The sequence below is a fragment of the Morone saxatilis genome, unplaced genomic scaffold (genome assembly GCF_004916995.1).
Source record: "Morone saxatilis isolate NCDOM2014 unplaced genomic scaffold, NCSU_SB_2.0 Contig12, whole genome shotgun sequence".
Classification (NCBI taxonomy): domain Eukaryota; kingdom Metazoa; phylum Chordata; class Actinopteri; family Moronidae; genus Morone; species Morone saxatilis.
In genome coordinates this window covers 22,651,420-22,667,644 of record NW_023339674.1, presented here as the reverse complement: position 1 = coordinate 22,667,644, position 16,225 = coordinate 22,651,420, and the positions used below count along the sequence as shown (strand labels likewise).

Sequence of the window (16,225 nt, the reverse complement as noted above, 5' to 3'; positions counted from 1 at the left end):
CTTGGACAACTTACAGTCTCTGTCAGCGTCTGAACTTGTGCTTGTCTGCTGCAGCAGTGCACAAGTTACAAACAGACACAAACAGAAGTGAGCAGCACAGTAACAGTGTGAGCCACTAGAGTAACATTAACGGACCCTTTTCACAGCAGCCTTCTGACATGAAAGGGTAAAGCAGGGTGATATCATGATTCTAATAAAAGTTCTGTTCCATTCAGGTCAAACAGAGCCAGGGTGCTGCTATTGTGCATGTTGTCTCACTGGTAAGGCCCTGATACACTAAATGGAACGCAACCTTAATTAATATCGTTACTATTTTAATGTCAAAATGGCTGCTGTGAAAAAGGTCTATTCTTGCAATGTTTGCATGAGCACAAGCTAGTTGTTTAGCAAAGAAGCTTACAAAAGTGACTCATCAATTTTGAGGTTTCCAAACATCTGCTTGCAACTTATTTCATGACCTGTTCAGCTCTTATAAGCTTAGTCACAGAGAGGTGGAGCAACATGGTTGAAAAGCAGAATCTGATTGGCTCTCCTGTTCACATTCTGAGCACTGATTGGCTCTCACAACTGGAACCTTACAGACCAGAATCAGAGACTGACTTTGCAGATACAACCTTTTCGTATATCAAATTATAGCCCCAATAATGCATAACGGTAAAAATAAACCTACAGAAATGTGGATGGATGACTCATCAAAGAATAGTGTTAGGAACTATCATTTTACGGTCAGGATTTGTTGTAACAAATTGCATGTATACATAAGTAATAAGCTTGTGTGTGTTTGCAGAATAATGAAATCCAATTCAACAACACTACAAACTAAAATGACCACGATGTTGAACTGAGCCTATGACACATTGTAACAGTGGGATTTAATGCTGGCTTGTTGTACTGGATTGCATTAGATCACAACATGAAGCCACAAGCAGCTCTGGAATGACGATGGAGAGTGGGTGTCTTACCGTTTTGTGACTGGAAGCTGAAGTGTTCTGCAGCTCTCGCAGGCGACTCAGGGCCACTGTTGTGTTTCCTTTCTCTGTCTTCAGCAGCTCCATGGACAGGCTGTCTCCTGTGACCAGCCAGGACTTTATCTCCAGCTGGAGGACAGAAAGGACAAACGTGTATGATACTCTTTGCACTAGGATTAGTGTCCTAATGCTGAACAATGTGTGACTGTACTTTAAATTGCTCAAACACTTTATCAACTATCATAGTGGAAATGAATATGGCTTATGTTGCAAGTAACACGTTTTGTAGTGAAAATGTCTGAAAGCACACGTCAGCATATTTAAAAAAACCACATAGAACTGCATTGCACAATGGACCTGATAGTGAATTGGGAAAGACAAACTGGACTACAGCAAGTTAAGTCCTTCCCAGTTTTACTTTTATTCCTGGATAAAATTTCTAAAATCTATAAAAACAATTAGCAATAATCTGTTTTATATGTATTGTAGCAATACACACAGTATACGATCTCACCTCTATGGGATTACTGTTGACCACCACAAATATGATGCTGCTGGTGTCTGTTGCACTGCGAACACCAAAGTCCAAGAGGTTCTCCTTCAGACTGGGAGGCAGGACCAGCGGCTGTTCACAGCAGGCAACAGAAAACAAAACACCACATTACAGACGGGCACATACTCACTGAGAATCATGATCTGCCCTACAAAGGCAAAACGCAGTAACTACATATTGGTTAAAATGTATTTAAGGCCTGAATGGGACTTCTTGGCATCTGTTTTACTATATAGAAAATGATTACGCCATAACAATGTTACTGCGTTCCGGCTTTGTACTGCTGCCCTGGCTGCAGTAACTAGTTAAACTGTGGCTTCTAGAAACCACCATCACACTTCCTGCACTCTGTCACAGAGAAACAGCCAGCTGGACAGCTTAACAAGAGAGCTATACGCAGTAAAAGCTAGCAGGTGAAACAGCCACAACGAGCCTTGTCTAAAGCTAAAAGTATCAGCTACAAATATCATGGGCCTGCTAAATGAAGCTAGCTTAGCAGATTTCAGTAGCTCAGGATTCGACTCGAGTAGAGTTATTCAAATGTACTGAATTGTAAACTAATTGCTTATATTGTAAATAATGAAAATAAAGAGTATTTTTAACAAAGACCATTTAAAAATGGGCAAGAAAGCTGAAGGAAGATGTTTTATTGGTAGATACTGCATTTTTCCTTTGCATTCCCTGAAGATTATCAGTCTCTGCATTTTTCATGGATCAGGATCGGTATCTGATCTTTATTGTACCTTGGGGGGAAATTTGATTTACAGTAGAGGCAAGAACACAAACACAACATACATGAGGACATGCTAAACATAAACCAGAATCACTTATCTTTCTATGGTAGCTTCTTTGGCTGTGGGGGGGGGGGGGATAATCATATAAATACATAAAATTATTATATAAATAATATATTATATAAAAGTTATTACAACCTTTCTATCGGTTACGCAGTTTGCCAACTAGCCTGTATGAAGAACACAGACTGTCAATGTAATGAACACTGGGGTGAGAGCATTTTAGAGAGCAAAATTAATGAGTTCTTCCTTAATTACCTCTTTGATGGTAACTAAATGACCTACAAATTAAGATTTTTTTTTTCATAAATAAACTGAACGTCCAGTGTTTACCTCCAAGAAGCCTGTGTAGGCCCGAACAGGCAGGTGAAACTTTGATGCGTTTGTGATGAGCAGGATATTGCTGTCTATGTGAATGGAGGGTCGGACTGGCCGGAACAGCAGGGAGAAGATGTAACGCGACTCGTGTGGGGGAATAACAATGGGTGCACTTAAGTTCTGCACCTAAAATAAAAAGAGAAACAGTGATCTCATGTTGACCTCTATACACAGTATATTGCAATTCATAATCATCTCTGTTAACCAACTCACATTAAACATGGTTTTGGCCTCTTCGGGGAGGGACACATTGTGTATCCGGATGGCAAAGCTGAAGGCATTAGTGAGGAATATGGGTCTGTCCACTGGGTCAACAGGACTGTCCCTGATGTGGAACAATGTAGCTGTGTGGTCAAACCCCAGGTATCTGCCAGAACAGACAAGAAACGACAGAAACCTTTAAGAAAACTCTTACAGGAACATTTTACTCCAATAAAATACATAAAGCCTCCCACACACCCTGTATATCCACATCCATAACTCACCCTTCTAAAACTTCTGCCTGGTACGGGATTTCAAGCTTGGAGTAACTCTTTTCTTTTGCTTTAACAGTTATTTTACCAGAGAACTGATATGGCCTTCTCGCTTTTGAGGCTGCAATGAAAAAAGATCAAAACAGCGGATAAGTACGCTGCAAAAAGATACAAGTCTCCACACAGGAGGAAGTTGTGCAATACTAGAGAAAAGGTGAAAAGGCTTGCTAGAGTAAAGCAAGATGTAAAACTCATACAGCTGAAGAATGTCCAGATCATTACTCATAAACAGTCAATGCATATTATAGTATACACACAAGGGGAAAAGATGTTGACTTCTGATTGCTTTATTTTTACCCAGATACATGAATAAACCGAAATTAACAAATTCTTAAAAAGTTGATAAAAAAAAAAACACATCTTTGCTTCTTGTAAAAGTGACTTTTCTATATCTATCTGTGAGGGAAGAGGACAGAAAAGCGAAACTGACATCATGCAGATTCACACTTTATAACTGGCTGAGCTTCCTCGTTAAGTGTCTGCATCATATCCTGTTTTTTTTGCAGGACTGCATTAGTTTAAGCAACCTAATAAACAGACAAATGAGTGTGTATTTGTGTCGAATATTACCACATAAAAAAAAAAAAAACACTACTTACCATCAAAACTAATACTTGCAACTTTGGTATATCTGCTCTCTCCAGCCTTCAGTGTGACTGCTTTGAAATCTATTGTGACTGCTTCATTTGATGGTGTTGTTCGTACACTCTGTAAAGCATAAATAAAGGATGGTGTTACCTAAGGGTTAAGATGAGCGTTTCATGATTTAAAAAAGGTTACTAAGGATACCTACTGTGATTGGAACATCTTTTGTTCCTGAATTTAAAAGGTGTAGATTCAGCAGTTTGGGCCGATCTGTAAGACAAAGTAGTTGTAGAAAAGAAGGAGAGTGAGCAAAGAGAAAGATCGGTCCAGAAAAACTGCAAGATGTAGCTTGTTTTGTAGGACCTCCATACCTTGTGACCGCAGGGTACCAAAGTCAAGCATCTCTGTGGAGGAGTAAATACCAGGGGCTGCAAAAAAAAAAAAACAAAGAAAAATATTTACCTGACAGGAAAAAAACGGGTATCACAATAGATGTATTCACAAGGGTTTGGGAGCACACCTGATGTGACCTCAACCTCTACAGGAAGGATGATGAACTGGTCCTCATTGGGGGCATTGGTTTTGATTCTGATGAAAGCCGTGTGGTTGTCCACGTCTCTCGACGAGAAGCTGGCTCTCATCACACCCTTTGTCTCAAATGGAGGAATCTCCTGGAGGGAGAAGGTCAGCATGGGTGACAGTGACTCGACTCCGGCCACCATTATCGCTCATCTTCAAATCAAATCAAGACTCCATACAAACACTGAAACAAAAACACTGTGACGTGGAACTAACCCATAATTTTCCAGTGCCTCCTTGTTGACCTGTGGGAAGCTCTAGATGTAGATCCCCACCACTGGAGTACATCTCGACAACCTGGAGTAAGACATGGAAAAGGCACACACCACATACATATCAAATGGATTAATAAATTAGGAGGTCCACACAAAACAAGGGCCAATGTAACCACTGGAGATTCCGATAATTCTAAATTACCTGCAGCGGTTCACTGTACGGGTTGTGGATGTGTATTAGAGGCGAGAAGCTGCTGTTTACTGGGACTCGAGCCCCGATGAAGGGCCGCAGTCTGTAGGGGTTTGGAATACCAACCCCAAAAACCTTCAGGGCAGAGATTGAAAAGGAACATTAGACACATTTCTTCTGGCACTAATCATTCAACTCATAAAAATGAAGCATCGTTTCATGTTGGTCTATACCTGGTATGTGAACACTCCATGATGTGATGTATTAATAAATAAAGTGTTTTCTACATTCCCAACTACTCGGGCGAGAAACACGACATCAAATGACGTGTTCCCTCCAGGTGGAATTATCTGTTGAAAGAAGAGCAGATGAAAAACCAATTGGCACAGTATACACCATGTGCAGTCCAGCAAAGACTTTAACAGAATACAGCGTTTCACAGTTATTCACATGTACTGACCCACAAACAGCTGGGTTAACAACCTGAAAGATCTTAACGCTCACTTCCACAACACCAGACCTTAAAGGTCCACTGCTATGAAAACATTACAGTTACACTCCAACTTTAGCATTTTACTGACGACTGTGCTTGGAAGTGGTAAATGACTGTCGAGGGGTTTTTTTTTTCCCCTGAATCCTTTCCTGTGAATTTATAGTAACATGAACAATCTACAGTTTAAATATCTTGTTCATTTACAAAGGCTAAAACATTGTGTAACAAAACAGATCTTCTATCTGCGGCAGAATGTTCAGAAAGTATCAAAAATGCTGATAGTGGAGGGAGTAAAGGGGCAGAGGAATTCAGAAAACATTTAAACATCCACTTCAGTGTGTGAGAAAGTCACTGTTGGATAAAGGCTTGGAGGAAGCGCAGGAGCAAAAACAGAAAAAGTATAATGGGAACCTGAGCATTATTCATTTAGCAAGGCAAGTATTTCAAGCAGGAAACAATATATAAGCTGTTACATTTCATACTACATACTGAGGCGTAGGTTTGGTTTCAGAAGGGTACATATTGTATGCATTCTTTACACTTAAAACAATTTACTTTCTCTTTCTCTGCATGTCTGGAGGTAAAAAAGAAATGATGATGAAACTGGCTTTCCATAATGTCAGTGTATCAAAACTAAAAAACTGAATACTATATAATAATACTATATAAACCTCTGTTGGGTTCTTGATGTACCAACACTAAACCTACTTAAAATTCTGATTATCTTCCTTGAGAGATAATCTTGCTTTGCCGCCTTGTGACACTGCTCTGACAACACTAAAAAATGATGAGCATTAATATTTTTATCAACTCGTCTCTTTTGGATTTTGGCAGCTGGACAGTCAGAGGACAATGTTCAGAGAGATTTTGGCAAAAAAATCAAGTTGAAAGTATAAAATGGAAATTACACCCTTGCTACATTCAACAGGTAATCCTAACTTTCCCAGACACAAACATATCAGGTTGCATACTTCAGTGTGCCACAATGCAATGCATACAGGAAATTGACAAGATACACATAGCTACAAAATGTGTAATGTGCCATTACAACATGTGACCACAGCAGAGATCTCTGGGGAATGTGGTCTCGAACTATATATGCATAGAAGAGTCGTACTGTAAACACATTTAGTAAATTAACACTTACTAACACTTAATAACACAAAATAAAAAGCAATAGAAACAAGATTTGCATTGGTTATAGGCAGTTAATGAGTAAGTTATCAGAATGTATTAAAGAAAAACAAATGTCCTAAATAACACCCTTTGAAATATATTCTCCTATCATGTATTTCATGGCAGTAAACTGGCTCTATGCCTTGGAGCAAGAAGAATTTGAGTAGTTAAGTCCTTCCCAAGCAAAACTGGAAATGAAAACAATAACTCTGAACTGCAAACAACCTCTAACTCTGTTCTTAAAGTTGCTTGACAATCATAGAAATCGATTTAACCTAGACTAATGGAGCCTAATCATAAATATAATCTCAAAATGAAGGATCTCCGTGTGTGATGTGTCCACAAATGTAAAAGCCTTTATACAAACATATCCCGTGACAGAGAACTAGAGGCCACAGAGCGCTATCTTCAAAACCGCACCAACTTCCCTTCCACTGAAAGTCTTTATGAACTAGACTCTGATGCCCTGAAAGTTAAGTTATTTTTGAATTCACCACTGATACACACATTAATGCGGTCTTTGTAATGTCTACATGGACTTCAAACCAAATGTTGTCTTCCAGCCTAAAAAAACCCATAACTTAGTCTGTTTAATAAAAAAGGGCCATACCTGACTTAACACTGTGTCTATGAGCTATGAGTGCCCTCTCTTGATATGTGGGTCAACTTTCACTGCAGGAGCCAAATCATGAATATATTTAGGAAAAATCACAACACATTTCTTTTGGCAACAACTGCTCACTGCAAGGCTTATTTAAAAGTCAGTTTTTGGATTACTTTATTTCTGTAATTCTGAGTAAGCCAACACCGAGAAAGCATGTTGCCAAAAATTCCTAGCAGGTTTTTAAGTGAGGAAGCTTATCAGGTAACTATCTGAAAACTAAGAGCTGAAAAAGATATTTAGTTGTGGTTAAAAACCTCAGGCACACATTGTTTAAAAAAGCAAAACAGCAACAAACAGGTTTCTCTAGAACATAGTTTATATAATCAATATCTTAGAGCAATACATTAGCTGAAACTGCAGTGTCCTAGCATCACTTAAACAGGCCATGGTTTAAGTGTGCAGAAACTGTGCCTAAAGCGACACAACAGGTCTTTCCTGTAAAGCGACGATCAGTAATACACAAGTTTTTCATCTGCCAAAACTGGAAAAGTTTGAGACTTTCTGCTCCAACAGTCTGAGAAACATCAAACGTTACTTACACAGCAGTGCTAGTTAGATCAACTGGTACTTATAAATACTTAGAATAAAACAAATGCCACACCCTTCCCCATGAATATTCTGAGTTCCTGATAATATTATATTATTAGAAACTCATAACAGAAGTTGTCTGGGTTGTCATTCAAAATGTGCCAACACGGGTATTTCTTTAACAATAACAACCGCAGCTGCAACACAATCAAGCTAGCTGAGCTCGCTGTAAGGTAGTTAACACCCAACGTTACTTTGTGAGCAAAAACCAAAGATGGTCTGTTGTCACGTCACATGACCGCCTCATTATTTTGGACGCGTGTTGTATAGCAGGCTGTGTGAACCTGTCACTTTTCACTTGTGTTTACTATAGGCGAGAGAGTGAGAGTTTTGGAACGGACAAAACATTTTGCGGGCCTTTCGCTTCAACTGCTTTCTCATACATAGCGAGGCACAGAACGAGTTCATCTTCCTGGCAGAGTATGTCGGTTACTTTGGAGCCATCCTCTTGGGACGCTGCATCCTGTGGGTTTAAATTACAACTGCAGCATTTTTAATAAGTGCTAATAAAGAGTGTGTTTAAGGACTGTGAAAACTGTAACTTGATAATACTGCTGTTTACTTTTCCTTGTTTACTGTGTGTTTATGAGTCTACTTATATGCTGCCATTCATCCCTGCACTGTCTCTAAAAAGTGGAAGACTGCAGTCCCCAGAGACCTTCTGCGTGGTCACATGGTCTGATGACACATGTGATTTGCATCGGAAATTCCCACTTTATTGTCAGCGTTTATGTGCTGCTCTTTGTGTGTTTGCTGTGGATGCCTGAAGAAGGTTCCTGACTACATCAGTCTACTTGAGTTTAGAGGCAAAAAAAGAAAAAGAAGCAAATAGAGCCATTGTGTTTCCTGATCAGTGTCCCTTGTTTACAATACTCCTGTTAAGTTATCACACTGATTTATTAATGTTTAAAAATGCTTCATGGTGCGATCAACACACAGCCATGTGACTTAAGATCAAGGAAACAGCTCTTTCCCATAATAACAAGATAATGTGCATTTCCAAAGCTCTTAGAGTTGTTGTGACAACATGTGTGTGCTTATGACAAAGATAAATATATCTTTATAAAGTGTTAAGTACTTACCCTATTCTGGAAAAAGGATGCATGAAAATGTGCTGTTGTTGCTGATATCGATATCAAACTAATTTCTTCTGAGCTAGGATTATGTAAATATACTTTCTCCATTTTTGGCATTCCAACAGGCCTGTAAAGGAAGAAAAGAAGCCTTTGTAAGAGCAAGTCAACTTAAATATATTTTACACAAAGATCAAAACTTAATTTAAACTTAAACAGAGGATGCAAGACACCAAAACTTAAAGAAGGGTCAGCTAGTTTGGTGAAGAATCTAACTGTAAAAACAGACCAATTATGTGACTTTTCTAGTCTTAATGACAGTAAGGACTAGAAGAGAGATGGGAAACCTGAAGAAGGGTTTGGAGCATCAAGAGTCAGAGTTTTCAAAGTAAAATGACAGACACAATCTTCCTGTGTAGCCACTCAACAGAGATTAATGATGCTTTTTTGGAGTTCCTCTGGGTCTAAATTGTTCATTTACTGTAAAGGAGATCATAAGTGTTTTGCATGTTATAACCATTTCAAGGTACTATAGCTGCTGCACTTTACATTACTGCCAATCAACTTCCAGAACACAACAGAAACTCTTTGATTTCCTACCTTGCAGACAGCCTGTGGTTTCCTTCATTTCAATATGAAAATAAACTCGTAATAGTGGTTTCTTTATAACTCTCCCTGCTTGAAAAGGCATAACTGTGCAATGACAAAGCAACGTTGGCTAAAGAATAAATGCCACTACTATTATGTTCACTGTGACAGATTACTTCTAGGTCAAATGAGGGAACCTAAAAAAATCAGTTGTATGGCCGTTTGAACAAAGTGGATAATGAGGCATGTGTGGTTCCTGCAAACGCAAGGGAGGCATATGTACATACAACATGTCAATCATCTTATGTGGTGCATCTAAAGTTGAGCCTCTATAAATGGGCTGATTTATTAAGACTGCAACTCCCACCCCGCCTTCATTTACAGTGCATTAGAGACAGGGTGAGAACGTCTCAAGGTTTCATTTTCATGCCCTCAAAACATTCACAGCTGATAAGTGGATTGTTTATTGAGGGAGCAGGACAGGCTGAGACAGCTGGCTCTCTCGCTGTGAGTTGGTGTAGGGGTACGGCGCTCTGAGAGCTACTGAATCATTTGCACTGCACCCTGGGTACAGTGGCAGGCCGCACTTGAAGCTGGGTCATACAACATGGGTGTGCACCTACTGTCAGTGGAATGTGATCCATGATGTCTGGCCTAGGTGAAGCTAGGTGCTGGTGCTGGACTAAAGAATGTTGTTTTGTTAAGTGCATTAAATGTCTCCACAGCAATCCGTTCATTGTTGACAGGCTGAGGTCATCTCAGCTTAACTCAGAAGTTTTACCTTACACATTATATAGAGAGCTATAGGACATACTGACTAAGCATCTGTCAACTGTCCACTGGGTTTTTAAAAATGTTGATTCATATCATATCAGATGAAAAATATTTTTCTAGTAAAATAGTTTATGTCTCTTTATGTCAAAAAGAGAAAAGCGACTTAAAATTGCTAATGGCGTGTGTGTCAAGCAACGTGAATTGTAACCAGAACAGATTCTACCAAAACAATATAGAATAAATAGAATAGAATTAAAATAAAACATTTGTGTGACAATATATCAAACACTCACTGTTCGTGAAAGTCCAACATTGGAGGTTCAAATCGTATAGGTCGGCAGTTCCCACGGTGCGGGGACGTGCTGTGAGAGACAGGAAGATGTGACAGCAGCAACAGCAGGATAGGAAAAATAGTATCCATGTTTGTGTCCATTTCCAACAAATGAGAAGCTAAACACACAGATGCCACAGTCTGTGTCCAGGCTTTTCTAACACTGCATTAAAACGGCCATGGGACCACTCCCATCTGCGCTGCCCTTTTTCCATATGTAAAGTCTCCATTAAATCCATAAACTAAATAATTAAAAAAGAAAATCAACCGGCGAGAAAAAACAACCCTATCTGTTCTTGTCACCTTCAGAGTGTGCCGTCTAGCTCACACGAAGGCAACAACTTACTAACAATTAAGCACAGAGTGCTACACCCGCCTGGTCATAGGACACAGGCATACCTCACCAAACCTGTTCAACAACAGGTGTATTTTAACAATAGACAAGGCCGTCCCTAAAAAGAAGCAGCTCTACTTTGGCGGAGGTGAGAGCCTTTATCTAAATCTCATGGAAAGAGAAGTTCATCAGTGATACAGGTGTGGTGCGCGGCCGGCCATGCACGTCATTTGATTGATGAAAAAGCAGGCGCGTGAACGTCACATGCTCATTTTGACCAAGAATGTACACAACGATTTGTGGAAAAGTTAAGACAGCCACAAAGATGTTACATGCAAGAGAAACACTATAGCTGTAATGTTTTATTCTCCCATATTTGGCCCGAGAATTCATGTGGCAGTACCCAACACCACCCACTAACACATCACTCACTTGATGTATTGACGTATTCACTCTAACATTACCCTGGAGTCAAGACAATTGACCGGAGATCAATTTCACCTATTTACTACCAGGCCTGAGCGTACGGGAGCAGACAATAGCTGTAGCACTGCGCTCCAATAGCAGGGCTGACTCAAGACGGGATGGATTTCCACCCCTGAGGCGCACTGTAATCCACACAGAGCCCCGACCATGCAGTGTTCCTCCTGGATAATCTGTCATCTACAGCCTGTCCTCACTTCTCTCATTAATATAACAACTACTGACAAAATTCTTGTGGGATTAGGGATTCAAATGGATCCCGGCTGTGAATTCTGTGCGGCCTTTCACTCCGCGCCTCGGAGCTAATGTGTTGAATGTCAGTGTGTAATTGGAGTAGCCGGGGAGACCATGGGGAGGGCTGTGCCTCTTGGCCTCTGATCTGCATATGTCCAGTGTCAGGCAATCCTTTAAATGAGTGCATAAAAAGTGACTGCAAATAGCATTTAAATCCAGTGGAAGTGGCTGGCACGGTCACAACTTTCTTCACAAAAGAAGAGCACACCAAGTTATAAACAGGAGATAATAATTAACAGCAAAAAGATTTCCAAATACTGCACACACACACTGAGAAAAAAAAAGGGAAGTTCGACATTAAAAAACCTGAATCAACACAGTCAAACAGCAAAAATACCCTTCCCCCCTTAACTCGCGGGGAGTGGTCATGCTATGCCTGTGCAAGATAACCCTTTTATGGATTAAAACACACTGTACAAATAAGGCTCGCTGTATGCTGCACACAGACAAAACACATGTGTAGAGTAAGAACAGAGTATCGATGTTAAGTGGAGGCTGTGATACAAAAACATGATGTTGCCAACTGGCTGATTTTTACACGTTTCCTGCCTTGGAAACAGTGTTTATTTGTTCAGGCAGTACCTGTTGGACACATAGCCCTTTCCAGCCAGTCACACACTGAAGACACACTTCATACTGCAAAATCTGTGCAGGATGCAGGCATTTTAGTGGACTCATTATACAGTTCTTAGACAATCACTATAGTCCTCACCATGACAAGATATAAGACACATATCAAGACACATAAGACACAGACAGTCTGACGTCTGTCTGTGACTGGCACTAGAAAGCAAACTTCCCCAGAGCACTCCTATGTCAGCTATCTTTCTCTCTGCAGTCAAAGCATTTAAGCAATCCCGACTACGAGGCGATGTGACGTAACCAAGAACCCTTGTAAGGCTCCACTGGACCTCGCTGCCTCGTCAGTGTGGGCACTACCTCTCACGACAACCGTCTGTGCGGTCTGCCCGGCTGCTAGACTCAACTCTTCAAAGCAGCAGTGGCAGGAGAGAGGCACGCTGTGGTCGGGTCCAACAACATGCGACGCAGAGCGAGCGGTTTCCCTGACAACTCGTGTCAGTGACAGCACAGGTTTCAGAGGTCTGAGGGAAAGAAATAGAATCTATCTGGCTCTTAACTGATTTCATGCTATTAACCGAATGCGTTTGTGCCTTTAAGTTGTTGTGCTGCCTTGTGGGCTCTGGCAGCTTGTGATGATGATGATGATGATGATGATGCTCTAGCTTTTTATCTTTGGTTGTTAATTGATACTTTGTAGCCTGCCCCATGCAATAAAATTCCCTCCCAGGTTTGTTAGCCTTGACAAAAAAAAAACATTCTGTACTTGCTGTCGACATGACCGCAGGGACTGATAATGAATTTGCCAATATATTACAGTGTCAGCAGCATCTCTGTTGTCTTGTCAAATTGGTTCCTCGAGCTACACTTTACATTTAGCTTGGAGCAACACTTAACAAAAGAATGCAGTCCAGGTATAATGCAAACTGTATTCTTTATGTAGACGTACAGCAGCACGTGCCTATACTCACCCACACTGACATAATAGTATTTAACCACACAAACATACTTCATTTGACATTGCTGCTGCATAATGGAGAAGAATAGTTAAGAGGTAAAAAATAAAAGCTTACCTTTGTTGATGATATAAACTAAAATCAATGTCAGACTCTGCCTGCAAAAACAACAGAGACATAAGCAATTATTTAAATGTGATTTAACGAGACAGTACATTGTGACACCCAGAGGCAGGCCTCGTTTACACCATTTCCTGCTCTGTAATGGTGTAAATGTTTCTGTGTCTGGGGTGAGTAAAAGCGCAGTTTTAATGGCAACAACAAAGAGGGAGAAAAATAGCACTTACCTGTAAAAGGCTTCCCTCGCCAAAATGTAAAACTTCTAGAATTGTGTCTGACTGAATGAATGCTGTAAAAAAAACAACAACAGGAAGATCCTATGAGTGTCATCGTCATCATCTCTTAAACACAGAGTAAGACGTTTATTTTGTCAGCAGTTTTGGACATTTAACACTTGTGAGAACAGGAACAGCAGAATTTTACAAGTCTGAAAAAAGCTTCAACTAGTAACTTCTCCCAAACAAAGCTACCATCGTGGCCGTTATACCTGAAACACAAAGTTACATTGCTAGTGAAGATAACTCCCTACTTGAACTTTAATCTAACTCTCTGTCTAATAGCACTTTAAGAACAACAAGAGAAGATCAGGTCTGTGTTTATATTGTGCTCGACTTGGTGTGGAAGTTTGGCGTCTAACGCAGCTTGTACCAAGAGGAAACATTTCATCTAGCACTACGAACACACAGCACACTCGTCTGTTTCACAGGGCATTACTGTCTATGAGCCTCACCTTTGAATTGTTTCCAAGAAAGAATGAACCTAAGTCAATACGCCCTCATAAATCCCTCCTAATCACAGTATTATCAATAGGATTTTCAGGACAGGGTGTTTCTTGCATTGACTGTCATATGACTTACTCCGAGTATAAATCTACAAGCTTGGAGAGCCTAAAATTCAACTCAGTACTCAGCATTTATTACGCTTTCACTGTACTGAGACGCTTTGCACCTGACACCACCGAAATCCCGCAGCTTGTGCAGCAAGTTCAGCAAGTTCAACCTTTGCAGATCATGTTAACAGCACACTTTCAGCTTGGAAACCTGTTTCTACGTTGGCATGTATGGACAAATTAAACTGCTGAATTCAATTAACTGCCGCTGGGTATAAAGCCTGTTTTATATTATAATGCAGCAGCAGATCCAGGTGATCTTATCACCTGATGCAACAACTCACGGTTTCAGTTCCTTTTTAGCTTTCACTACCAGAATTACACAAGTACATGACACACAGCTAACATTAGAGCTACTCTGCAATGGCTGAATCTGGTCAGAGGGGTAATGAATTTTTCCAAGTTCAAGTCACCGTTTATGTGTGAGCGGTGAGAAATAACTTCCTACTGTCCCTGAAGAAGAGACGAGACTAAATAGTGGACAGCCACAGTCAAAGTTACAAGTCTACACAAACTTCAAGTCTTTCTATAACTTGGAAGCATTGCTTCTCGTCAGGCTGTTAGATGATTTAGAAAACTGCTGTCAAAATTCAAAACGCCCTCAACAAAAAATACACTTCCTCAATCTGTCTGCACTAGCAGTGAGTCTACTGGTTACAACTTATGGCCGAGGTTTGGGTTGTGTTGGCGATTTCCAAACTGAAAGGAAGTTTGATCATTCAGTCACTTCCCCCTGGCATGGGCCTGTGTAAATCTGTACAGACAGCGAGGTAGTGAGATGCAACTGGCAGTGATCTTGTTAACACTGACTCCATTTGCTAAGTTTGTAGTGTTGACTAGTAGAAGCATGACTTCACAGTATTTGCCAAACAACCCATGCAACGCTGCCTTTATCAGTCAAGTGTATTCCTTGTAAAACTGAATGCTTGGGTGATGCTCCAGGTTTATGGAACTAATGTAAACCATTTATCGGCACCACACGTTTCAAAGTTGGCACAGTTGATCTCGGACGTGGACTGCAGCTGTCTTATCACTGTGAGCTGACACGATCGGTAGATCTGACAGCTGGACACTTCAGTCCGCTGGACAAATAACATGCGGCTGTCATTTGGCCTGTGAACCGAGCAGTGCCAAGCTGGAACCAAACCAGGGTCAAAATCAAAACTCTGTCAGCCACGTTTACAGTCACCTGACCGATTCAAACATTTCCTTTATTGAGCCCAGGATGAGGAAGTGATGTTATGCAGCCTGCCAGCGACGGGGTGGCAATATTGGCATTAATCTGACATCTATTAACTCCAAAGCACTAACATCATACCGCAGCTCTTGGAAGCTAACATTAGTACTAGCCATGGTGCTAACAAGCGGCTCTTTCCGTCCCTGCCTTGGACTATTTTGTGTGTTTGTTGGGTGTGTTAGTGTTGGCCGAAGTTAGCCATATATGGTAGGGATGACAACATAACAACATAACAACAAGCTGTAGACGACGCTAACATGTACTGTAACGTTAAAGGCCACATATCAGCTAAGTGCTGGTAGCACTTTGACTGTCCACTAACACTGTGCTTTGTATCAGTCCACTGTCAGCCCGCTGCAGTGAGCGCTGAGCCTCCGTGGTGGTGGTGAAGAGCAATAGCTACAGTTTTATTAATGTTAGCGAGGAAACTCAGCGTGCTAGCTGTGATAAAGTTGGCCCGCAGAGCAAACCTCAACACACACTTCGCACAAATGTCTACGGAAGTTAGCGCTAGCTAACGCGGACGTAGCCAGCTAAGTTACAAACCTTGTTTATTGGCCCGCGTCGTGTGAATAAAAGCAATAAATAACATCCTCAATAATCCGATGCATGGTGTTCTTGTTCTTGTGTGAGAGTGGCGATAACTCTGGGCTCTCTCTCGACTCGCCATGCTGCAGATCTTTCTGTTACGATAACAACCGAGCGAGTGAGCGGACATGCCCGTGTGAACCTCTGCTGACTCTGTCAATCATAGCCGTGGAGGAAACTCAAAGTGCACCGAGCTCTAGCTAACTGCCGAACAGGACGTTGGCCTCGCTGCTGCTGCTGCTGCTGCTGCTTCTTCTTCTTCT

At 40.9% G+C, this 16,225-nt stretch overlaps 1 protein-coding gene across 2 annotated transcripts in view; it reads right to left on the bottom strand.

The window, feature by feature from the left end:
- tmem131 (transmembrane protein 131) overlaps positions 1-16,219 on the bottom strand; it is a 30,512-nt gene extending 14,293 nt beyond the window's left edge. For both annotated transcript variants that reach the window (XM_035653052.1, XM_035653053.1), the window contains exons 1-17: positions 15,921-16,219; positions 13,476-13,537; positions 13,246-13,286; positions 10,445-10,513; positions 8,799-8,919; positions 5,029-5,145; positions 4,808-4,930; positions 4,607-4,687; positions 4,332-4,482; positions 4,183-4,239; positions 4,020-4,081; positions 3,826-3,934; positions 3,179-3,287; positions 2,907-3,060; positions 2,649-2,819; positions 1,483-1,593; positions 963-1,097 (exon numbers count right to left, since the gene is read on the bottom strand). In XM_035653052.1, the coding sequence (XP_035508945.1) occupies positions 963-1,097; positions 1,483-1,593; positions 2,649-2,819; positions 2,907-3,060; positions 3,179-3,287; positions 3,826-3,934; positions 4,020-4,081; positions 4,183-4,239; positions 4,332-4,482; positions 4,607-4,687; positions 4,808-4,930; positions 5,029-5,145; positions 8,799-8,919; positions 10,445-10,513; positions 13,246-13,286; positions 13,476-13,537; positions 15,921-16,092 (1,845 nt within the window). In that variant the 5' untranslated portion in view covers positions 16,093-16,219. The remainder of the gene's footprint in view (positions 1-962; positions 1,098-1,482; positions 1,594-2,648; positions 2,820-2,906; positions 3,061-3,178; positions 3,288-3,825; positions 3,935-4,019; positions 4,082-4,182; positions 4,240-4,331; positions 4,483-4,606; positions 4,688-4,807; positions 4,931-5,028; positions 5,146-8,798; positions 8,920-10,444; positions 10,514-13,245; positions 13,287-13,475; positions 13,538-15,920) is intronic.
- Positions 16,220-16,225: the final 6 nt, after the last annotated feature.